General features: G+C 36.4%; 1 protein-coding gene across 4 annotated transcripts in view; it reads left to right on the top strand.

Moving 5' to 3' along the window:
- CNTN6 (contactin 6) overlaps nt 1-26,694 on the top strand; it is a 293,831-nt gene that overhangs the window by 138,446 nt on the left and 128,691 nt on the right. For 3 of the 4 annotated variants that reach the window (XM_065885738.1, XM_065885739.1, XM_065885737.1), the window contains exons 1-2: nt 6,305-6,426; nt 12,329-12,504. In XM_065885738.1, coding sequence (XP_065741810.1) covers nt 12,363-12,504 — 142 coding nt within the window. In that variant the 5' untranslated portion in view covers nt 6,305-6,426; nt 12,329-12,362. Of the gene's footprint in view, nt 1-6,299; nt 6,427-12,328; nt 12,505-26,694 lie in introns of those variants that run through there. The other variant, XM_065885736.1, reaches the window with a different exon arrangement.

Here is a 26,694-nt window from a genome sequence, read left to right as displayed (position 1 = left end):
ATTAGTTGACAAAAGCTAGACAGTTTACTGGTATGAATTTAAGCTCTTAAAAATTTGATAACAACAAATATAAATGACTAAATAAGATATGGACTGATGATAATTCACCAAAACCAAGCTTTTCTGACTTTCAAAATGAACCAAAGTTTGTTAGAAAATGCCTGATTTTATTCGTCTCAACTTCTTCACCTGTCAAATGGGAATGGAAATGTATGTCTCAAAAAAAGTGTCACAGGAATTTAATTTGTTACTTGGTGCATGTAAAACTCCTTGGAAAGCTACAAATTACTCTCCCAAATATAAAAGATTATTAAGTCAAATTATACCCTTAGTTTAGATTATATGAAGATCAAACAGAGCTTTTCTCTGAGTGAAGGTAAAGGAAGATAAATTAACATTTGTTGTCTGCCTATTTTGTGCATAGCACGGTGCTTAATATTTCAGCCAGGTTTTCTTTTTAGGGGGAGAGGAAGGTGGTTGAAAATGTTTAAATTATAAAGATCTATGAAAAAACAAACAAAAAAACCCTGCTCATATTCCACTTGAATTTTTGCTATGAAAGAAGATGATATTAGCACTCACACATTTCAAACTATACTCTTTTACCCATCCCTCATTTTTCTGTTTATACTGTTATATTATCCAAGTTTATGGCATTCATATTCTGTTCTATAACTAAAACCAACATGGTTTTTAAGTGGTAGTTTTATATTTAAATGTATTCATTGTGCATCCTATTCCTCCTTCATTCTTTTTTTTTTTTTTTTTTTTTTTTGCAGTACGCAGGCCTCTCACTGTTGTGGCCTCTCCCGTTGCGGAGCACAGGCTCCAGACATGCAGGCTCAGTGGCCATGGCTCACGGGCCCAGCCGCTCCGCGGCATGTGGGATCTTCCCGGACAGGGGCACGAACCCACGTCCCCTGCATCGGCAGGCAGACTCTCAACCACTGCGCCACCAGGGAAGCCCCCTCCTTCATTCTTGAGATCTGTATATTGGTTCATTTTTACCTGGATAAACTTCATTGTTAAGTCATTTCTTTAAGAGTGTTCATTTATGTTATATTCCCTGAGGGTTTTTTGTTTGTTTTTTGATGTTAAAGCATGTTGAATGTCATTAGATTCGAAAGCTATATCAGTGGGTACTAACAGTCATGTCACCCTTTTATTCAGAATACTGTAGACTTTCCCTCACTGTCTTCTGGTATAGAATGCTAATGCTACTATTATAAAATCTGAAATTAATCTGATTTTATCTTTCACTCTTTTAAGTAATTTTCTGTTTCAACCTGGTCTTCTTGCAAAGCCTTTCTTTAAGTTTGAACATCAGTCACTTAACTAACACGTGCTTTGGTGTTAAGTCCTCTCTCTAAAATGACTCTGGAATGTGGTGTATTCGTTCAATTCACAGGAAGTTTTCTTGCTAATATCTTTCAATACATTTGTTTGTCTATCTCAGTGACATCAAGGATCTTTACGTTGGATCATCTTTTATCTATCTTTCTTATCCATTACCTTCTCTTCCCTCTTATTTGTGTTTTTTAAATTGTATTCATCACAATTATCTCTAATCTTCTCTTTATGTCAGTAAACTGACTTTTAGTAGGTATCTGTTTTGTTTCTTGCCTATTTTAGTTGATTTATTAATTCTTTAATGATGCTCTTTTGGTTGCAATTTTTATGTTTAAGTTACATCCTAATTTATCTGATTCTATAGTTTGTCTTTTTCATCTTGCCATTGAGTTACATTTTTTGAATTCAGGTTCTTACTCTACTGTGTGAAAAATGTTGAGAAATTTCCTAGGATTCCTTGAGTTATATTTTCTTCTAGATTGGATATTTTGTCTATCTTTGGCATGCTATGTTTTTCACTTTTATTGTTGCAATACATGTCCATACTTACTATTCCGCTTCTTTTCATTTGCTCATACTTGAGGAACTGTGTGCAGACAACTCAGTCATTCCTTTATAGAAAGGGATATTTTTAAACGTTCTTCTCATCATATCAAGGAACTGTTTGTTTTCTTCCTTTTAGCTCCATTTTGGAGGCTGAATACCCACATATCATGAGTACCCCCATTTTGTAGCCTGAGGGAATACTGGGATTGTGGGAAGCTCAGCCTTTAGCAGAATATCTGGGTGCTTCTATTTTAAGGTTTTTTTTTCTTTTTTTTTTTTTAGTGGTTTGTAGCAAGATTATTGGTGGAAGAGTCATAGGTATACTTTATTGGGGAAATGCGTCATTTTTTGGTTGGGCTTTAGAGATTTTACCAAGTGAATATATAGGCGTGAAACTATTAGTTTGTGAAACAGAGTCAGCTTTAATATTCATGCTTCTCTGCTTCACTCTTTTTTCTCCAGGAGCCCTGTCTACTCCTCTCTTCAGCCAGAAGAGAAAACAGATTAAAACACACTTTGCATGTATATACAAATCTGCTTAACTCCAGAATTGGAGGCTGTTACGAGAATTCTCAGAATTTTGTCATTTCACCAGTAAATCTCACAGAGGTCAGGGATGAGATTAAGACGTCAAGAACTCTTTCGCCCCTCTGAGCCTAGACAAACTCTTCTTATGCACAAATGTTTTTTTCTGTTGTTTCTTTGCTTATTTTGATTATTTTTAAGCCAATGGCATTGGAATTTGTCCCTTTTCTTATTCAGACACTGTTAATTTGTTTGTTGTTTATTTATATTTACAATTCCTTGTGCATTTCATCAGGTACTAGAGTAAGGAAAGTCTGTATTACATGTTTAATTCACTCTTTCTCAATCAGCCTTTACAAAAAAACAAAGATGTAAGATGTATTGCTACTTTATAGTTAAGAGTTATAACTTGTCCAGCATTATACAGCTAATAACTGTCTGCACTTCTACGTAAATAATGGAGTATACTAAAATTACAATTTAAGATAAAGTTACTAAATTAATATTTTACCTGGGTGCAAATATTCTGGAAGGAAGAAATAGATCTGAGTGGATGGTGAAAACAGTGAGAGAATCAAGATGCCTAAGTTTAACTTCCTCCTATCTCTCAACACAGATGGTGAATTTGGAAAAGATGATTCAACTTCCTGGGTTTTAGTTTCCCTTTCCCTGTGTGTAATAATAATAAGGATGATGATGATGATGACAATAATGATGGTAATTTTCACAATTTGATGATTATACATTTACATGTACCAGGCACAATGTGATATACTTTATAAGTAATATGTCATTAAATCTCAAAATAACCATCTGATATAAAGAGTCTATTCTGTCAATGAAGACTGCAAATTTCACAAATCCACTGAAGCCCATTTGATTCAAGGGCACATGCTATTGACCACTAGCTCTATTGTCTTTCCAAACCAAGAAGTCTGGCCTGAATGGTCTACAAAAGACCTACCAACTTTGAGATTCTCTAGAGCTGTGGTTGGTATCAGAGGAAATGACCATGCTCATACATGACCCTCAGGTACAACTACTAGAGTTCTGGACTGGGTGTCCTAAAATTAAATCCTAACATGATGAGGTTTTTGCTTTGTGTATTCATTTGCACATTTTAAAAACACAGAATTTAACCTAAAACGTCAGTACCGAACTGTTCCTCCTCCTTTCCTCCAAATCTTTCTTTCTTAACTATTCAGTGCAAATGCCATGAAGTGGGGCTCTGTAAGGTGGGCATCCACATGAATGTGGATGATGAGCACCACGGTAGCCCAGCATGAGTTGTTGGAGCCTAAGAGTGGTGAGAAGGTCAGGCATGCAGGACAAGGGGTAAGGCAGTGGTGGCCCAGTGGAGTGGCAGAGCCCGAGGAAGGTGAGAAGGGCATGCCCTTACTGAGGTGGCCTGGCACAGGCTATCAGAGTCTGAGAAGCCTGAGGAGGGTTCCATTGCCAGGAGAGGGTGGTGAAGGTAGAAACCTGGAAGCTAAGCGAGTGAGGACAGAGTCTCCACAGGGAAAGGGCATTCCAGGGTGACGTGTTAGATCCTCAAGGATGTGAGAAAGTTATCCACTTTTGAATATAACCATGCACAGATTGTCAGCGGTCAAGAGGAAAGACAGCATCCACACAGGAGGGAGACCCTGCACAGGGTCAGAACATGAGTGAGGTGAGGAGGTAGGAGACAGCTTACAAGTGGTGTCAAAGAAGGTATGGGAGTAAAACTTGCAGCAGGTATCAGAATCTGTACAGGGTGAAGAGGAGCTTCACATAGGGGAGAAGGTGTTGACAGTAACTGGAGGTTAGTTACATACAAGGAGATTGAACAAATTCATAAATACACTGAGAATAGTGGAAACCAGGGTTCTCACAGCTGGAACAGGGAGTTAAAAATATAGACAGAGGACTTCCCTGGTGGCTCAGTGGATAAGAATCTGCCTGTCAATGCAGGGGACACGGGTTCGATCCCTGGTCCAGGAAGATCCCACATGTCGTGGAGCAACTAAGTCTGTGAGCCACAACTACTGAGCCTGTGCTCTACAGCCCGCAAGCCACAACTACTGAGCCTGCATGCTGCAACTACTGAAGCCAGCGTGCCTACAGCCTGTGCTCTGCAACAAGAGAAGCCACCACAAGGAGAAGCCCGTGCACTGCAATGAAGAGTAGCCCCTGCTCGCCACAACTAGAGAAAGCCGGAAGGCAGCAACGAAGACCCAACACAGCCAAAAATAAATAAAATTAAAAATATATACATAGACAGAAAAAACCTATAATAAACCCACTATAAATCACCATAGATAGATAGAAGTATGGAATAAGAATATATACACACACACACATATATACATAGTTACATAAATATATGTCTGTATATAAAATTATACATATGCATACTTATATATATTCATATGTGTTTATAAATTCATATAAGTATCTATATGTATGTATTCACACATATAATCTATAAAACCTACACACACACACATACACACACACACACACATGCAAACACTGAAAATCCTCAGAGCAAGAACACCTCAATAACAATAAGTACACTTAGTTCCAGATCATGGTTTCTACATACCATTCTCTAATAAAAGGAACAAGGTTTTCTTAGGGGAAAAAAAGACTACTCTGATGGCTGGAACAGGAGAAATGCAAGGTGATTCTGGAACACTTTCTGGTACCAGAAAGTAAAGAATAGTATAAAGAATGATAGGCCCACGTCAAAAAGATGAAGAAACCAGCTTGAATGGCTCCTGCTGGCCAAATCAGTGATGATTTGGGCAACAAAATAAATAGTAATGGATTATAACTTTAATAAAATAAGAAACGATGGATTCACAGTGATAGAGTAGATCATACTGATAGAAATATATAAATAAAAAATTTTAATGTTCAGTAAGGAACAGTATATTTACATTGTCTCAAAGTCCCTAACCACAAAATGTTTACCAATTATAAAGGGGGGGAAACAAAACAATTTTATAGTGGAGAAGTCTAGCAGGCAACAGCACGTTAACCAAGTGATCAAAGTTAATTTCAGCAGAAATGGGACAAACAGAAGTCCTGCACTATCTGGTAGGATACAATCTGAAGCACACAGCATTCCTGAATCTAACTGTAATGAAACAGCAGACAAAGTGGTGCACCCAGTGGGTGAGGGGAATGGAGGGACAAGATGGTAAGACAATGTGATCAATATACTCTGGCTGGTGGGGACCAGTCATTTTCATGGTGATAATTTTTAAAAATAAGAGCCAGTTTTCTCATTGGTTTTATTAATGTTTTTTAAAATCTTTATAGACCGTTTTTATTACCCATACCCTCAGCACACAGCTCCTACCAGGACCCCTACCCTGTCATCACTCAGATAAGCCCAAATTGAGTGAAACTTTACCAGATCAGTGCCTTGTAATTTTCGAAGGTACCAAGATGAGGAAAACCAAGGAAAGACTGGGAAATTGTTCTGCATTGAAGGAGACTAAGAGGAGAAAACAACTAAATGAAATCTGTGATTATCTACTGGATCTTTTTGCTATAAAGTATTTTATTAGGGAAAATGGAGAAATGGGATCTGAAGATTAGATGCTAGTATTGAATCAATGTTAATTCCTTGATTTTGATTTTATTGTATGCTTTGTAGGAAATATAAACTAATTTATTTGGGATGATGTGGCATGAATTTGCAAAATTACTCTATATGGCATGGAAAGAAAATTTTTGTACCATTTCTGAAACATTTTCCATATGTTTGCGATTATTTCAAGATAAAATGTTTTTAAAACTATGTATTGACTTGATGTCTAATTCAGACTTGCATTCAAAACAGGGTCAGGTTTTTTTCATGTGGTGTAATTCTTTTCTTTTTCCAGGTGATGGTCGTTTGAGCCGTCCTATTTTTACCCAGGAACCACAAGATGTTATTTTTCCTTTGGATTTGTCAAAATCTGAAATCATCCTGAATTGTGCTGCTAATGGTTACCCTTCACCCCATTATAGGTAAAGTTCTACTTCTGAGTACCACACTGCTTGTTTTTTTTTCTTTGTCTTCGGGGTAAAATATACGTACAATAAAGTGACTAAATTTGAAGTGTACAGCTCAAAGAATTTTTACATAGGTATACAGCTGCGTGCCCACCATTCAGATGAAGATATGGACATTTCTGGTACAGCAAACTGTTCCCTCATGCCACTTGCCAAGTGATGACTACCCCACCCCCACCCGCAGCAACCACTATTATGACTTATTGATTAGGTCTGCTTAGAACAGTTATTCTTGAGATTGGTGCCATGCAGTGCTATGTTATGAAGAGAACTGACAGAGGAAAAGAAAGAAAGAAAACGGAACGAAAGAAGAAAGGAAGGAAGGAAAGGAGGAGGGAAGGAATACAGGAAAAAAGAAAAAATAAAGGGAAAGGACAGGAAAAGATTTGTTTCCCCAAAATGAAAGACTATAAAGCACAAGTTCATTTTGTACTCCCTTCCCCACAATTTGGAGCCACTGCCTCAGTTGCCCCATATACAATGCCTGTGAAAATGTTCCCCTAAAAGGAATTAATCCAGATGGAAACTTTATTTTATCCGATTAATTTTTGTGGCTCCACTGACATGTCCCATCACCCAAAAAGCACTGGTTTTAGAAAAACATGTTGAAGACAGCTATGTACCATCTAATGCAGAAAAGGAATTTTCATTCTGGGCAAGTAGAAAAATATATATTTGCTCCTCACATATTACCTCTGAAATAATAAGGCAGAAAGTTCTGTAGTGTTTCAGTTCTTAGAATATTGCAGTAAAGGCAGAATCTGATCCACCTTGTGGGTGGACTTCACAAATTTAAAAATATATGCATGTATATATTATGCTTATATAAATCATAAAGATATTTTGTTGGTAAGAACTGCATATGCAGTGTGAATATAGGAAAAGTAGAATAAATATTAAAATCACTATTGATTTTAAAATCACTATTGGCTTTGGGATTTTAAAAGCATTTTTTTAAAGTCTTAATTTTTAGTAGTTAAGTTAAATCATCACACACAAAAAGCAACAATTTCAGTCCATTTTGGCAAAATAAGCTGGCTTGGCGTGATTTTTATGTTCCATTAAAAATACCAAATTTCTATGTATAATTACTTTGATCTTAAGATTGTCTAGATTAACTAGCTAAATGACTTAAATGCACAAAGTTAAAGAGAACTCTCCTTTACATTGTATTTTGTCAGAAGAACTTCAGAATTTGTTTTTTACAACAAAAGAGCTGAAAAACCGTGTCTTACTACACTTTATTAAAGCTTTCCTATCTTTAGGGCACCCAAACCAATAAAGTCCATCTGGATGATGAAGATTACTTAGTTTATAAATTGGTTCACCCAGTGAATGGTTGGTGGTTTGTTTTCCTTAAATAAAGAGTTATCTTACTTAACTTAAAATTTGGCTAAATATATAAAAATGTGATTAACACATTTTTCAGGATCACCTTACAGTTTAAGTTGGAATTTTATTTTTGAAAGCCAATTTGATTGATCCTAAAGATTGACAGAATTTGTTAGAGAAAGGGAAAAAAAAAGTATGAATCCCTATAAAATAAGAAACATTTGCTAAGTATAAGTAAGATAAATCATCAGTCAATCATGTACTTATATAAAAATGTCTATTGGCTTATAACAGGCCAAAAGATATAAAACAGTGGTTCTCACAACAATTTGCTAATATTATCTATGAAGAAATACACTGAATGAAGAGATTGCAAATTCCAGTGTTGTGAAATGGCTTCTGTTTCTAACATACTTAAAAATTAGGAGGCTAAAGACAGGTAATTTAGCTTCTTATTTCCAATCCCCATAACCAGGTTTAGCTCGGCTCTAATATCATGGTATAAAATACTCATAGGCAAGAGGCTTTGAAAAAAGAGTGAGAACAAAACCAAGTTTTTAATGCTTAAATGCCAGACTAAGACCCAATTTTCTTGATAATAAAGCAAAGGGCAGAGGTATTTCAGACAATGCACATTAGCAACAAAATACAAAATTTAGTTTTAATATGATCCTTTCTAACTTAAAATTTATTTTTAAAAAACATCGTAACTGTATTCATCTTAGATTGTGTGTGTGTATATGAAATAGAGGGACAATCTTTATGATTCAGAGTCTAACATTATTTGAGGTTATTTGGATATAGTGTGAAGCTGTATTAAAGAGCCTTTGACTTAGATCCATTCCATATGTGACCTTGGAATAGTCATTTCTTTCTCCTGGCATTGGATTCCTTATGCACAAAGTGAGGGTGTGGTTGACTTTAAGGTGTGTTTTATTCCTTTTAGTAAATTCCTTTAGCAAATGAAATCTCATAGGAGAAAATAAGCAATATTTAAAGCAGAACTTTGGAAACAGTTTAAAAGTAACTTGCCTAAAGTCACTTACAGTTAGAGTCAACACCTTCACAGACAAGATTTCAGTAGAAAACAAGAAGATACAGATGTCAGGCAAGTTGGCACAGAAGTTTTCCCATGGAAAGGATCATTCTTTATTCTTTAAAAGACCAGGCAACACATGGCAATTAACATCTAACCAAGAAGCTCTGTTAAGGGAAGGAAAATGGGTTATGCAAAAATGTACTTGGGTAGGATTGCTTATACTTTAAAAAGTTTAGGAAAATCAGATAGTAATGAGCTTAGTTCCAGCTCAGAATATATCTTTCATTTGGGAAAATGAAGCAACACACACATAAATCATTTTTACATTGGATACACTCTCTATCAGATACACTATCTTTGAATGTCATAGAGGATTTCTAACACATGTTCTCTGGACCTGGTCACAAGAGGAGGTTCCTTTCTGTAATTTAATCTACTCCAGTCACAAAGACATTCTTAAGTCTGGAGAAGCTCTAGGTCTCTGAGTAAAAATCATAAAAGTAGTTACTCTGCCCTTCTATTCTTTTTATTCATTTCCTCACTTGATCTTCTTAACAACCTCATGTGATAAAGCAGGATATTTTTATTGTGCAAATTTTATAATTGATGGATATGATTTTTGGAGAAGTCATTACTTGCACAAGCATACACAGCAAAGGAATGTCAAAGTTAGGCCTAGGACTCTTTCCACAGGGTCAATGGAGCCAAGTTTAGTGCACATTACAATCACCCAGAGAGACTACTAAAAAATTTACATTTTTGAAGTTCTTCAAAGGTCTAGGGATGGGCCCAGAAATAGTGCTCCATGTAATTCTAAAGCAAGGCTCAGTTGTGAAAAACACGTGCACACACACACACACACACACACACACTCATGCATTATCACAGGCCAGCAAACAAATATAGCCCCCAGCCATTATATTCTTAACTACTCAATAGGGAAGGATGTTTACCAGAAAAAGTTCAAGATTTTAGTTCAAATCCATATGTTTCATGGAATTAATATGATATTAAGGCAGATGCTTAAAATAATCATCTATAGCATATTTCCTAGTTTTCATCATGGGATAATTCTCCTGGGCATGCAATTCTATCCGTAACGTTTGTATGACAATCACTTGAATTCATTAATACTATTTCTCCATTGATTTAAACATATTAGGACAAAGCCCACACCACGACTTGAACCCTTGATCTACATGCACAGTTTAATAATCATTGTACCATAGTGATTAGAATGATTATGGGGATACTGTGAAAAATTCATTTGCTGCAGCTAAGCCAACAACTTTGAATTTGTGTTGAAAAACAATTACTGAGCTTAATTAGGAGCATATAATGATGACAGCAGTTATTTCAGTGATTGATTCCAAAATTAAAGAGAGCTGGCAAACTAAGTGCTGTATAGCCTTTGCATTGAAAATGAAAGGGAACACAAAGGTTAAAAGACCATGTAAGACAGTATTACAGTGCTGGCAAGGAGAATATTCGAGGCTTCAGATAGGCCTAAAAAATAATAGTTTTCTCCATTTTCTTCTTCTGAAATTGAGAACAAGAGGCCGAACAAATTTCTCTAGAAAAAAATTTGGCAGATAGCTCAGGCAAATGAAATATACTATTTTTGACTGTTGTCTTTCAACTTCCTTTATTAAAATGAAGTTGAGGTGCACAAGAATTGGCTAAATAATTTAAAAGTGACAGAGTTTGTTCAAAACCTCTGGATGATTTGATATCTGGTCAATCACTTCTCATCTTTAATAGGGTAGATTACCTAAGTCCGTATTTCTTTTCTACTGTTGTAGATATTTGCCAGACTTTTTCCACGGGATGTTTCAGAATACTCCTAAAAAAGTCAATGACATCTGGAATAATGCTATAAAATGTCATTCCTTTCTTACAGTTAGCTACCTCTACCAAAATAAGGGAAGAAACTGCAAAGCTGGCATAGACCCTACAAAAATGATTTGGAAATTGGCTATATTACATAGTAAGAGGCCACTCACTTGTTTTTCTGACTGATTATCTTAATTGAATAGTTTAAAATGGGCTTACCTGGTGGCGCAGTGGTTGAGGGTCCGCCTGCCGATATAGGGGACACGGGTTCGTGCCCCGGTCCGGGAGGATCCCACATGCCGCAGAGCGGCTGGGCCCGTGAGCCATGGCCGCTGAGCCTGCGCGTCTAGAACCTGTGCTCCGCAATGGGAGAGGCCACAACAGTGAAAGGCCCACGTACCACAAAAAAACAAAAAAAAAGAGGTTAAAATATCTCTTTTCTTAAATGCTTTATATGACTACACACAGCTTGTGCCCTAGAAATGTATCTGTTTAAGTATGTAATATTCTTATTTCAAAATGTCTGAATATTTTGATGGAAGTTAGGGGTTGCAAGGTGGGGGAAGTGAGTCCAGTTAAAGATAATTACTGGCTATTCATTCATCCTAAAATGACCAAATGCAATTTCTAAAACATCTTATGTTTCTTTGAAAATAAATATAACTGTTAGGCCTTTCTGATACTTAATTCATGTACAAAAAGACTGTTGACTAATAGGTAAGCCAAGAAACTTTTTGCAGCCTAAAATAGAAACTTCTCAAACTGCATTTGTTTTTGTTAAGGTATAATTTTAGTTTGGCATTTCTAAATACTGTTGAAATATTTCTAAATACTGTAGAAATACTGAAAAATATTCAGTATTTCTAAATACTGTTGAAATTAATTTTCCTAGTAAGAGACTAACAGAGACAATCACGTTCTAAAGTAGTCTGGTTATTTTTGTTTTGTTATCGGCCTCAAATTGGCATTGTAAAATCTTTGCTGGCTTTCTTTGTGCCATTTCTGATATATTTTTCTTGGATTTCTATGTCTAAATCATTTTTTTTTTTTTTTTTTTTTTTTTTTTGCGGTACACGGGCCTCTCACTGTTGTGGCCTCACCCGTTGCGGAGCACAGGCTCCGGACGCGCAGCCTCAGCGGCCATGGCTCACGGGCCCAGCCGCTCCGCGGCATGTGGGATCCCCCCGGACCGGGGCACGAACCCGCATCCCCTGGATCGGCAGACTCTCAACCACTGCGCCACCAGGGAAGCCCTGTCTAAATCATTTTTGACATTCAATTTTGCAATATCAGTTGTGCGTGTTCAGGTATGGTACGTGTTATTTGAAAAGTTGCTATAGGAATAGGGCGGCCAGGTTTATTGACTGAATGTCTACTTTTTATTTCTCATGTCAAGAGTTCTATTGCCTCTTTGTACACATTTGGGTGAATGTTCATAATCTGTAAAGAGTAGAAGATCTTCAAAATAACATAGTTACTGATATCACAGAGCTCATGAAGACAATTATCTTCGATGAAACTGGTGGGATGTATCCACATAAAACCATGTTTTGTTTCATTTTAACAGTCTCAGGAATTACAGGTGCATGTTGTTTAACACAGGAGTGGTCAACTCTATATCAGAAACATGATTTGATTTTTTTTTCCTTGAAGGTGGAAGCAAAATGGCACAGATATTGATTTTACCATGAGCTATCACTACAGGTTGGACGGAGGCAGTTTGGCAATCAGTAGCCCCCGCACAGATCAAGATACTGGCACGTACCAGTGCCTGGCCACCAACCCTCTGGGAACAATTCTGAGCCAGAAGGCGAAGCTCCAATTTGCATGTGAGTTTGTGGGAAAAATCTATAATCTTTATGTTTCTAAAAATATATTTTTATTATAATCATAGTAGAAAAAAATCCAGCTTTGCCAATCATACGCTCTTTGAGAGCAAATATGAATTTATAGAGGCAAAAAGTTTTAACAGTGTGCATTCTGTGAATTCAGACTCCTGGGGATAGCTGAAATCTATTTCAAAAAAGGAAGGAAATATCAGTGTTATTGTATTTTGTGAATTATATTTAGAAATATCTCTGAAAGTTCCAGATATACATATTAAGATAAAGATTATACATATTACTCTTTTTCCTTTTTCTTTTGCATTGGGTATTAGTATGCAGAGCACACGAAGCAAAAGCTGAGGGCAGAGATGTCTTTTGGGGGAGGCAAGTATTCTCCCAGGAAAAGTGATCATGCATCCACAGTTTCATGTAGGTGGAAATAAAGTAGTTGCCAAAGGCAGACTCTATATTAACTGTAACAATGTCCAGCTGCATCACAAAAATGTCATCCAAATAATTACCTTGGTGACATTTGAGGACATTAGCAGATGAACAACAGACATACTGCTCCTTATATAGTGTTTTTTGTAGTGTTTCCAGGGGCTGAAATATTTCATATTGGATCCAGGGAAAGCCTTGTTTGAAAGTAATTACATCTGTTGATACGGATGAAGTAGAAGCCTTAAATGCCTCCTTTTGTACCCCCTCCCTGACCCAATCCCTACCCATGTCCACCTCAGAGGATATATCAGGGGCCAAAGCGCGAGAAGCTACTCTTTGCAGCCCTCATGAAAAGGTCTATGCTTCTGTTACTTTGAAAAAGTAATTATTTTGAAATTTAAAAAATAAAATATATGTCCAAAGCCCACCTTGTAGAACTACTTTAGTCATCACTAGATATATAAATTAACAATTGGGTCTGTTTCCCATTGCAAATCTTGTGTTCCAAATATGCCTTGTTCTACACATAGTTCCCCTATGTTGACCATTCTGGGGATGGCATTGTTTCTGAATATGTATATAAGCTTATTCAGAAATAAGTACACACACACATACGTATATATATGCATGCGGTCATAAATATACACACATTATACATATGTACATATATGTATGTGGTCCTATATATACACACATACACATGTATACATACACACAAACGTTACTAAGTGTATCTGAATGTATTTATATCTGCAGAAATCAAAGGATAATGCAAACGTTTATAGAGCTAAATGGAATCTGAACAAAGGCTGATGGCTGCTTGAACCTTACGGTAAAGATAAACACAATACTTGATGTCTGCATTTCAGCTAAGACCAGCACTTGGAAAAATAATAGCAAGCAAAATACTAATAAGAAACTTATTTTACAGAAGTAAACAATTGCTCCATAGACTGTCAATGATCCTGCCAAAAGAATTATATCTCCTACTTGGATAGGTGATAACCCTAGAAGATACACATGATTTGGATCAGATTGCATAAGAATAAATTTGGCTTTCTGGCAAAGGAAAACACGCACAGCACATTTATTTGCTATACCCTGGAGTTTCTCTAAAGCTATGGATTCTATCCATTCTTGAAAATAACTGAATACTTACAATGAAAATTAATGCACTATGCTTTACATGGCCATCTATTTCCTCCTCTTTGTTCCCCTTCTTAAACAAAAAATATATTTTTTTATTCCCCTACATTATTTTTTCCTCACCATTTTTCTGCTTTTAAAAATATGTGTAACTAGAAGTTTTTCAAAGTTAAATCATATTTTCTCGTTGCTAAAAAAAGAGGAAAGGTTTCAATTAAGAAGAAATTGTATGCTTTCATTTGGATGAACGGGAAAATCAATTCTTCTGTCCTTGCTGACTTTCTTGTCTCTTCACAAAATTTTCCTTTTTTTGAGTTGAAGGTGTGTGACTGTTGATCCCTAAAATCGTTTCTATTACTATTCATGCAGAAAGAAGAATGGCCTACATCCATTAGCTGATCTTTCTCCTGCAGACTTAAAGGATCTTATGTTCCAAGTCTTAAACTTGAAAACAAGAACAAAAACAAAAAAAGAACCATATCATTCTGCCTTTCATGTCCAGTATCTGTAGTGGTCCCACGCCTGAAACATTTCCTGCTAAGTCCATGGAGAGATTTGGTTGAGTGTAATTATCTCTTGAATCAACCCTAAACATAACCAACATATTTTAATCACCTATAAAGTATCTCCCTTCATTTCCTGTATTTCATAAGTACTCTCGCCACCTTACTTAAGTCAGTTGTTCATTCCAAGTAGTAAATAACTTCTTTTCAAAAGGTGAAAATACCAGGTCTAGCTTTGCCACTGCTATTATGCAACTCTGAGTGGTTTATTTTTTGTACAAATGAGCACAAAGATCTTAAAGATGAATCGAAAAGTGTTGATGGGGACTTCCCTGGTGGCACAGTGGTTAAGAATCCGCCTGCCAATGCAGGGAACATGGGTTCCAGCCCTGATCCAGGCAGGAAGATCCCACATGCCGTGAAGCAACTAAGCCCACGGGCCACAACTACTGAGCCCACGTGCCACAACTACTGAAGCCCACATGCCTAGAGCCCGTGCTCCGCAACAAGAGAAGCCACTGCAATGAGAAGCCCATGCACCACAATGAAGAGTAGCCCCAGCTCACTGCAACTAGAGAAAGCCCACAGGCAGCAAGGAAGACCCAGTGCAGCCAAAAATAAATAAATTAATTAAAACATCCTTTAAAAAAGAAAAAAAAAACACCATAAGTCAAGACATAGACCATGGAAAAAAGCAGAAAGTTTTCTACTTAAAAAAAAAAAAGTGTTGATGACTTACAGCCCAGAAGACTCCACTTACAAATTCTTTCTTCTAATCTCATTTAAGAGATACAGGATATTAATTTTGCAAAATAGGTTTTCTGAAATTTCATTCAAAGAAATTACATTTGTATCCACATGCAAATATATGCATATGCATAATCTCATTAATAAGGTTACTCTTCCAAAAAGGGAGGAAGGGAAAGAGAGAGGCAGAGAAATAGAGAGACAGAGAGAAGAGAGGCAGAAAGAAAAAGAGAGAACGTAATAGAAGAGAAATATCCAATTGGGAATTTGTTTCTCTATGAAAACATCCTGAACATGACTAATCAGTACAGAAATACAAATCAGAGCCAGAAAATGCTGCTTCACACTCATGAGGATGGCTATTATTTTAAACACACACACACACACACACACACACACACGCACACACACATGCAGAAAATAACAAGAACTGGCAAGGATGTGAAAACATTGGAATCCTTGTGCATTACTGGTGCGAATGTAAAATGGTACATCTACTGTGGAAGACAGCATGGCAGTTCCTTAAAAACTTGAACATAGAATTACCATGACACAGCAATTCCACCTGTAGGCAAATGCCCCAAAGGATGGAAGGGACTCAGGCAGATGTTTGTATACCCATGTTAATAGTGGCATTATATATAACAGGTAAAAGGTAGAAAGGACCCAAATGCCCATCAACAGATAAATGCATTAACAAAATGTGGTATAAACATACAACAAAATATTATTCCACTTTAAAAAGGAAATTTTATAATTCTATTACATGCTACACCATGTATGAACCTTGAAAACATTTTGCTGAGTGAAATAAGACACACACAAAAGGATACTTATCGTAGGATTCCATTTATATGAGGTAAGTAACTAGGCAAATTCCTAGACAGAAAGTAGAATGGTGGCTTCCATGGAGTAGGTGAAGGAAAATGGGGAGTTATTGTTTAATGAGTACAGAGATTTAGTTTGGATTGATTAAAAAATTCTGGAGATGGATGGGGATTATACAACAATACGAATGTACTTAATACTAAAGAATTGTACACTTAAAATGGTTTAAATGGTAAAGTTTATGTTATACATATTTTACCACAAGTTTTTAAAAAGTGATATCATCAGAATTCAGTGGAATAAAAGTAATCATTTCAGTTGGCTATTTTTCCTCCCATAATTATCAAAAAAAAGAGAGTAAGTTTTCCTTATTAAGTATCTGTTCTGTTTCTTTGCACAGAAAAAGTAGAATCCAAATGCAAGTCTCCAACCAAATGGAAAGTTTCTAAAGTACAAGAGCCGCACCCTCAACTTAATTTGAGTTCTCACCACTACTTTCATAAATTTTCAACATTGTCTATTTTGCTAGAAAGGCTTTTGTACCTTTCTGAACATCGCAACAATGGTGGTCAAATGCTAATATTTTCAATACAAACAGATCTGAGTTCAAATTCTATCTTTGTAAGACAACCAGTAGTATGATGTTAGGTCACCTCTTAACAATATTAAGCCTCTTTTATGAAATGTATACAATGAGAATTACAGCAGCATCCATAGGACAGTGAAATGGATTAACTGAGGTAACGAATGTGAAACCCCTGGTCCCTTATAGGCACTCAGGAAACGGTAACTCTAATTCTTCTTTTTATATTTTCATTTCCTCTCTCAAGTTGGCCAAACATCTACATATTTCAAACTGCTACAGTTACTCATAAAAAAATCTAGTTTACATTTTAAAACTTTCTCCAGACCAGCTGTTCCCTTGTTTTCAAGACTTTTAGGTATTTGACATATATTACCTTTCTTGAACTGTGGAACAACCATAAGAGGAAGATGCTATTGTTGTCCCCATTTTACAGATTAGAAGCCTGAGGCTCGCTGAGATTGGGATTTTTTAAAAAGTATATTGTTAGAGAACCAGTTGTAACTTGAGTATAAAAGTTCAGATTCTAAATCTTATGGCTTTTGTGTTAAGGTATTCAGTCCTTTTCAAACACTGCCCACACAAATTATGTGGACCTTTTTTCTTTATTTCATTTGCTATTGGTATAATCATTGCTGAAATAATAAGCCATATCTGTAGGACAGTAACCTTCACAATAAGCCTGGTGGTAGATGCTGTTGGTGCCGGGTCCAGATTCCTTTTAACGGGCAGTGGGCCCAGCTGTTAATGCCCACAGCTGCCCCTGTTCTTCAATGAATGCCCTAGAGCTCCCCATGGGGTCAGGATGGAGCTAGACAACAGCTGAGACACCTTCTTGCTTAGCCCTTTCCCTTGCTCTATCCAGTTTCCATCCCTCCATTTCTCCTGGGAGTGCTTCCTCAATAAATCAACACCTTGAATCTCTGCATCAGACTCTGCTTCTAAGGAACTCAAAGTAAGACAGACACTAAATATTTAATATATTTGATCTTCTTCTTGACAGAGAAATTGGGTCCAGAAGCCCTAATACGAATTTCCATAGGTAAGAACAAAGCTATACATCAAAATAAAATTGTGTCAACAACTCTGCTTTCTACCACTTGGCAGTCAACTGTATAGTGCCACTTTGACCTTCAGAACAAATGAATTATGAACAGCCTTTCAGTAACTAACTTGTCCATGGGAGAGACTCTGTAGGTAAATACATTTAGATAGTTGATGACTTTTGTTTGCAACTTCTGTCCTGATGTTCAGAAATTCAAAAGCACCCTTGGAGTTTATATTAGACTCAGCCTGTTAGTCTGCCTCACCCTGAATCATCCCACCATGAAACCATCCTGAAATGCAGCCCAAATATAAAAAAACTCTGTTATGAAAAATCCTCCTAAATCAAATTTGTCTTTAACCAGCTATGTTACTCAGACAAGTCAGTCATCTCTGTGGACTTATCAAAAGTATGTTTTGAACTATTTAATTGCAAAAGTCTCCTTCAGTTCTTCCACATAAGATTCTGTCATTCCAAATTCTCAGATAGATTCTAATTTAAGCTCTTCTCTTCTTCCTCTACCCAACCTCAACCCTAAATCAAATTCAGCAAGTGTCTAGTCATCAAAAGCTCCTGTTATCACCCTGGTATTCTTGAATGATAACACCAGTTTGACTTTTTACAAGCTACACTTGTAGCTGCTTTGAATTTCTTTTATTTCTCAAGGACTTTGGTGGTAAAGGTTGAATGTAGACTCCTTCCTTTCATATGTATGTTAATGAATTACTCTGTACTTGTGTGAGAGAACATTGCATCTGTCATTGCTATTTAAAATGTCATCCTTGAGTAAAAAAGACAGGCATTTTGAAAGAAATCCATGATTTCACTGAGCTGTATTTTTTTTAGACACTCATAATATACAACTCTACCAATGAATAGATCAACATTGGGATAAACGTTATTTATGAATAGGGCTCTTTTGGTCCTGTACTATTTAAAATTTAATCACAGATACCATTTCACATAAGTTTGTTCCATTATTGCTGGAGCCTCCTAACCTAGCTAGACCGAAGCTAGACTAGTTGAATAAATGAATGGTCATTTATTTATTCATCCACCAAGCAACCAGAAAACACCTTATTTATATGCATCAAGCACTGTGCTAGGGAGTAAAGATTAAATGATAGATAAGAAATAGCTGCTCCCTGTCTTCACAGAGCAGGCAGATGAAATCTTGAGTGCAAGAAAAAAAGGAAAGAAATTGCTAGCATTTGCACAGTACATATTATATAGCAGGCACCGTTCCGAGCTTTTTATGTAAATTAACTTCAATGAGCCTTACATAACAACCCTATGAAGTTACTATAATCCCACTTTCAGATGAGCAGATTGAGGCCACAGAAGAGTTAACTAACTTGCCCAAAATCACACACATAAGTAGCAGAGTCAGTATTCAAACCCAGGCAATCAGAGCCTGGAGTCCAAGTTCTTACTGCCCACTGTACCTCCTCAAAAAAAGCACCAGATGATGTGAGATGTAACCTATAAGGGAGACCAGAGAAGGAAGTAGTAAAGTTTGTCTGGATTGGACAAAGGGCAAAGGAAGCATTCCAAAGGCAATTGGGCTTGAACTGAGCCTTGAAATATTAGTTTGTGTTCCAAACACAGAAAGTAGGTGGAGGAGAACATTCAGGTTGACAGGAGAGTGAGAGGAAACGCAAATGCAAACAAGTCTCAAGCATTAGAGAAAATGAGAGGGCAATGGCAAAACCCAGGCCAGGGTGCCTGGAATGTGAAAGGCCATGATTTAGAAATAACTGGTTTTCTAGGACAAGGCTGAAACATAATTTGGAGGCAGGTATATCCAAATTTTGGAGACCCTTTATTTCCAAGCTTAATCTACAAATAATGGAATGATCGGGTGATATTAGGAGATGACAGAGAAACCTGCAGAACTCCCTCATATCATGAAGCTTTTAGGCAGAGGTACCAGGCATGAACTGCCTATGTTTGAAAAATATTCCCCACTCAATGTGACATTGTGCACAGGTGTGAATTTAAGTGTAAAATGGAGGTGTCAGTAGTACCCACTTTATGTAGGTTTACTGTAAGGCCCAAATACTTATGATTACATGTAGAGCAGTGGGTAAGGGCACCTGATATATTGTTGTTGAGCTGTTGATGGAGAGCTTGGCAGAGGTCTGCCCAAGCAACTATTAATAGCCCAAGTTTGGGACTTCAGTACTTATCCTATGAACAATGGAAATACTTTGATGTTAAGGATTTTGAAGTTATTTATAGAGCATTGCTTGAAAACACCACATACTTTTCCCCTTAAAAATATCAGTCTGATAAATTAATGATATTACTAATGTTATTAAAACCACGGTACACATATTTAGGGATGTTCCAAACCTCATTTCTAACACTTGTAGGATGGGGTTAAGGGATTCTTGCTCCGTGTCACAGGGTTGATTTTAGGTGGCTCAAGGTTAAAATGCAATAATATTTCATTTTAAAGGGTTATAAACATGAAGGTATTTACAATCACCATAATTTTTTTTTCCAGAGAAATGCCAAGGGTTTTATATCTGCAATGCTGTTCATCTTTATTCTATACCTGTAAGCTCTCCTAAACCATGTTTTACAGATGAAGAAATTAAAGAAATTCAAAGTGGGGCAACTATGTTACTCGTCCAAGGTCACCAACCTACCACAGACTTGGAATTTCTCACATCCCCATCTGAAAATAATTTTTAAATATACATTTATTTGTAGATAGAGGAAGTAAAACAGAATCCACATGAATCCAAAACCCATAGTCAGAGAACAAAAGAAAAGGTCTCCAAGTAAAAGTAATGATATCAAGGCCTTTGGCTCTTTCGAGAAGGATTTCTAAGATATCTGTATATTTGTAGGTGATGTGTATTTTTATTTCTGTCTCTTGCCCAGGGTCTGTACAAGCATGAAAAACAACAACAAAAACCCTCTCACATCTAGAAATAAATTTTAAAATCTTCATTGGGTACTGATGAATTCAGAATGTCTTTAATATTTTTTCATATATAAGAAATATAAAAACAGTTATACATGATCCTGAAGATATACTGACAAAGTGCATTTATATCTGAAAAGCAAATTAAAACTCAAGAGAAGGGGTTTTAAAAATAACACTTAAAAACGCATTTGGAAATTGTAAAGGCTCTGATAATTGTGAAGTGTGTGTTAAGTGGGTAACGCGTATCTAATTATAAATGTAAATGCTAGATGGTTTTTAACCTTTTTTTTTTGTACATCAGAAAAGTATCTAAACAAAGTGGGTAAAGAAATATTTTTCTTTAATTTATTAAATAAAAGAAATCTGATAAATTAGTATTGATTTTTAATGATCATTTCAGAAACAGCACTAAACAATGTAGCAATGGATTTAATATTCTGAATTTATCTTAATGTAATAACCGTCAGTGGGTATCATAAAAAGGAGAAGAGTTTGTCTTCACTTTTAAAAATAATCTAAGCCTTAAACAAATGGACTCAGAGCAGCTGCATGGTTGAATTACAGCAAGCCACTGTTATTTTTATTTTTTTCAATCAACAGGAGAGTGGATTATCCAACGTTTTAGCCTCATTTTCTCTTCATCATCACTGCTGGACATCTATTTATGTATCTTATCAGAAATGATACTTTTTAAAAATGCAGGCCTTCTCTTATCCCTCACCTCTACTCATATTCAGCAGGACCTAGTCTTTTTGGTCCATTTGAATAAAGTTGTACATTCGAGCTGCACAGGCAAAGAGTTGGGGTGGGAGAAGACAACGTTAGAAAGTAAGGTATTCATCCGATCAAAACTGAGATTTTCTGATGTGTAAAACTGAGAAAGAAACCCAAAGCTGAAGCGCTTATTTATTACTCTTATGCTATCTGACAAATGATTTTGAGGAAGTTTTGGACATAGCCTGTAGAGATTTTGCTTTTGAGATTTATAAATTTGGTCAGGAATCACAGCAAAATATTTATTTGTACTAAAGAATCAGATGAACTATTTTCTGGGGTTTATTATTAATGTGTTAGCAAAATAGCAGACTAGAATTAAATGTTTAAAAAGTAAATTCAAATGATAAAGAGGATTTGGTGGCAACCTCTGGAAATGTTCATCATGTTTTAACGTATTAATTTATATACAATCTTTTCCAAGAAGCAAAACACATACAAGAAAATTGCAAAACATACATAGATCAGTGAAGCAGTACTAAACCAGATTCAGAAACAGAAAACTGGGAACACTCCAGAAGGCCCTCCCCTGGTCTACCCTTCCTGTTACTACTCTCTCTCTCTCTTCTCCACTATCTTGATTTGTAAATATATAATTAAATATTGTCTTTTTGAATTTTATATGAATAAAACCATACAATATATATTCCTTTGAGTCTGGCTTTGTAGCCGACAGTATTTGTGAGATTCATCCATGTTGTTGTGGGTAGCTGTAGATCATTAATTTCCATTGATATATAATATTTTATTGTACGAACATACTACAATTTATGAATGACTTCTACTCTTAATGGAAATGTGGATTGTTTCTAGAGGCAAAGATGAATAATTCTTTATGAATAATCATGTATCTATCTTCGGTACATTTGTGTATACATTTCTCTGTTGTATATACCATAGTGTAGAATTAATTATAGGGCATTTGGGTATGCATATTTACAACTTTAAAAGATAATGCCAACTATTGTCTACAGTGGTTTTATTAATTTATCTTTTTACCAGCAATGTTTTTTTGACAACACTTGGTATTGTCAGTCTTTTTTAAATTTTAGCTTTTGGGGAGGATATGTAAGCGTATCTCATTTGGGTTTAATTTGCATTTCCTGATAACTAATGAACTTGAGCACCTTTTACATGTATATTGGCTACATGCAAAGCCTCCCCTGCTTTAAAAAATTTTTAAATCATTTTTCTATTGAGCTGTCTTTTTCTTAGTGACTGATTCTAGATATCAGCACAGTGTTGGTTTTATGTAGGGAAATAGCTTTTCCTACCTTGTGGCTTGCCTTTTTATACTCTCTTAATCATGTCTCTGATAAACAGACATTTTCAAATTTAATATAGTCCAATTTATCGATTGTTTCCTATATGTAATGATGCTTTTTGTAAAAAGTTTTAGAAACGTTATCCTGCCCTGATTAAATGAAGATACTCTCCTATATTATCTTCTACAGTTTATTGTCTTGTCTTTCATATTTAAAACTGCAATGCACCTGGAAGTTATTTATTTATTTATTGGCATGGTGCAAGGTAGGTTCTATATATATCTATATATATATATATAGATATCTTCATAGGGATCCAGTCGAGCCAACCAAGATATTAAAAATGCAGCCCTTGACTCACAGTTCTATAGTGCCATCTCTGAAGGTAATCAAGCATGCATACCCACTGCTTGGGACTGCATTTAGGCTCTCTCTTTTCTCTTCCATTGTTATATTTGTCTATCTTTGTGCAAATGCCACACTCAATTACAGCAGTCTTATAATTAGTCTTGATATCTGAGAGTTATTAAAATAGAAGATATGGATTAAAATTGAGGCTCAATTTGTCAGCTAAACTCAAGGGGAAAAATATCTCAAGTAAAATAAAAAGGGAATAAAAATTCATATCATAAAGTCATATCCAATTACTAAACTCGAGCTTTTCAGTGGCCAAGGCAAAAAAAGGGTTCATATCTTTCAGGGGATAAAAACATGTCAATTGTTCCTATAAGCATAATCGCTCTGACTCTAGAACCTGAGAGAAGCTTCTCTTGTGAATCCTCAAGAGCAAAGTGGGTGATTCAGTGGATCACATTCCCCTCACAAACCTGCTCAAATGCTTACAACATTGGATTTCTTACGGTGACTTCTTATAACATATCTTAAAAATAATAGCTCACATTCATTAGATACTCCTTAAGCCTCTTCCATAGTGTTAGTTAAGAGGCTTCCCGAACTATGTGCCTCGTTTACTATCACTGTAGCCAATGTCACTATCTCTATTTGCAAATCTCACCAACCTCTGGCTATAGCTTGTAACACCACCACAGTAGGTCCTCTGCACAGGCCATAGAAATGAGTTGCTAAATTTTTCAAACTTCAGGTGAATCCAATGCTTGCTTTATTCACATATTATGTGGCTTTTCTTGGTGGAAGGCTCACAAAGCATAACTCAGTCCAGAGGTCCTGCCTACCTATTTCAGAAAACTAGGTTAGAATATTTTTCCTGGACATTTCTTGGTGTGCTTCCATGAGCCTGTGCCTTTTCCTATACTTCCGAGATTGATGGTTTGGGAAGAAAATTGTTCTGCTTCCTGAACTGGTGGTGTTACATTTATGTTATCCGCTTCTCCATTCTTGTAGGTGCCAGGGAATTATGGGAATTTATAAAAATAAGGCACATAAGCATTTCAAGTTTTATGATACTGAGTACATCCTCTATGATGGATGCTTACATATATGTTCCTAAAAGGAGGTCACAATCTTCTCAACAGTTCTTTCTAGCTAAAGAGGATAATTTACTTTGATCCTTCAAACTACCATGTAACACAGAAGCTACCATTATAAACCCAGTTTTATAGATGAGGAAAATTAACTTCAGAGAAGTGGAGTAACATGCCTAGGGTCATTAGAAAATAGTGTAGGTGAGATGTAATGCCTGAAATTCTTGATGTTATAACTCACTTCCCTAATCATTCAACTAGTGCTTGTCAAACGTTAATTTAATATACATACAAATCACTTGGGGACCTTATTAAACGTAAGTTCCGTTTCAAGAGGCCAAAGGAGGGTGCCAATAGTTTAAGTTTCTAGCAAGCTTCTAGGTGACACATACGTTGCTGGACTCAATACCATATTGAGCAGGAAATACAGTCTCAAAATAAGACTTATGTTAGTGCCTAAAGACAATCTAATAGCAGCATATACAGGTTAACCCAAGGTGATATAAAAAGGCAGCTATGATATGGTCTACATAAATCCAGGGGAAAAGCAAATGTTAATCTATATTTCCAAACTCTAAGATGGCCATTAACATATTTATTTCCACATTCAAATAATGCATATTTATTGAGCACCTACTATGTGACAAAAACAGGTGAGAGCAGTGAGCAAAGTAAACTCTATTTTCGGTGTTTGTGCACCTGCTCAAATATAACTATAGGCTTACTTTAAAAAATATATCAATGCCTTTGGAATATAGAACAAGAAAAAAATGTGTTTGAGCATCAACCAAAACAATAGGTTTTCAAACTATACTCCCGTCAGAAATTTCTACTCATGACATCAGAAAATGCAAATGAGAAAGTCTAGATCTACAGGTATGACTTAAGGAGTCAACTGCAGGGTGTTTCCCCACCTATTTGAGAATACTTAAGTTGACAGATCTACTTTCACATGCATGTTAATGAGTTTGTTTGCATAAGTTAATTCTATTTTATGAATGGGGATTATATAACCCTCATTTAATTCTTCCAGAAATCCCATCCATAAGAGCTACTAGAGTTTATCTTACTAGGAGTCTATCCCTTGAGCACAAAGGATTTATTTTAATTATTTCATCAGTTTTAAGCAAAAGTAATCAAATGTAAACAACTGTGCTACGGGGCTGTTCCCCCCACCAGTTGCCTCTCAGCTTTCTGTTTTTGTCTTTGTACTGTTCTCAGGATTCATTTAGAAAGTAATCCTAGTGTTTTCATTTAAAAAGGAACAAAATCTGGCTGAGTCAAACATCGAAGTTTATGACATTTCTTTTTGGCATGTCTAGCAGGTTTAGGGCCTTGACTATGGTTATTAACGTAAATATTAATATTAATAAAAGTTAATACGTATCCAGTAAGCCAAGCCCTGGGAAAAGCAGTTCCCGGGCTTGCTTAAATTCCCACAGCAAGTGTGCGGCAGACCCAGGATTTTAAACGTGCCTCTGACTGACAGCAGAAGTCAGGCTTTCAACACAAGCATCCCCAGTGGCAGGTGTCCTAAAGAAGCATCTTACTGCCTGTGGTCCCGGTTATCTCATCTCTGCCCTCCACCTCTCTTTCTGCAGTTAACAAAAGGAAACGTCAGTCTGTGATGCTCCGAATAAGTGTCCCTTCCCCTCAACTCCACGCTCTCCCAACAGAAGTGGAGAGGGTGTTTTGACAAGACCCTCCACCACACATCCCCAAGCACGTATCCTTGCCCCTGTATTTGCCTTGACATTACCATCTCTGATATGTTGGGGATCCACTGCGCTGTACATAGGGCACTGTAATAAGCCTAGAGTTCCAAGGTCACCCCTTACTGCCCAAACCCTCATCTACAAGTAACTCTGCTTGTTCCCACTTCTGACCCCATTTGCCAACCCTCCCCCAGCTGCTAAAGTTCTTCCCTGGACTTCATGAAACGAAGTCAGTCATCAGCCGAATCCTTATACCCTTAACCTTTGCTGACTTCCTCCTCACTGGGTTGCATCACCTGAAATTTGGCTTTCATCTGAGGATGCTGCTTCTCTTGTATTCCGCCAAACTTGTGACTATTTTCTCCCAGGTCCTCTTTTTCTTAATATTTTTATTTTATATTGGAGTATACTTGATTAACAACGTTGTGTTAGTTTCACATGTACAGCAAAGTGATTCAGTGATACATATACATGTAACTATTCTTTTTCAAATTCTTTTCCCATTTAGGTTATTACAGAGTATTGAGCACAGTTTCATGTGCTATATAGTAGGTCCTTGTTGGTTATCTATTTTAAATATAGCAGTGTGTACCATGTCCTCTTACTACCCAGTCTGTGAGTGAGGACACAGTGCCCCTTTTTCCTCAATGCCACTTCTAGATGACCTTTCTCTCATATGTAATGCCCCAGTCACTAGGATCATGGCCGTTAGACTATGCTACCCATGTTGTCTTCATGTTCTCATTCCAGATCATCCCATCATTCC

The sequence above is a fragment of the Phocoena phocoena genome, chromosome 10, assembly GCF_963924675.1.
Source record: "Phocoena phocoena chromosome 10, mPhoPho1.1, whole genome shotgun sequence".
Classification (NCBI taxonomy): Eukaryota; Metazoa; Chordata; class Mammalia; order Artiodactyla; family Phocoenidae; genus Phocoena; species Phocoena phocoena.
The sequence above is the reverse complement of the archived record's forward strand: the minus strand, read 5'-3'. Positions and strand labels throughout refer to the sequence as shown.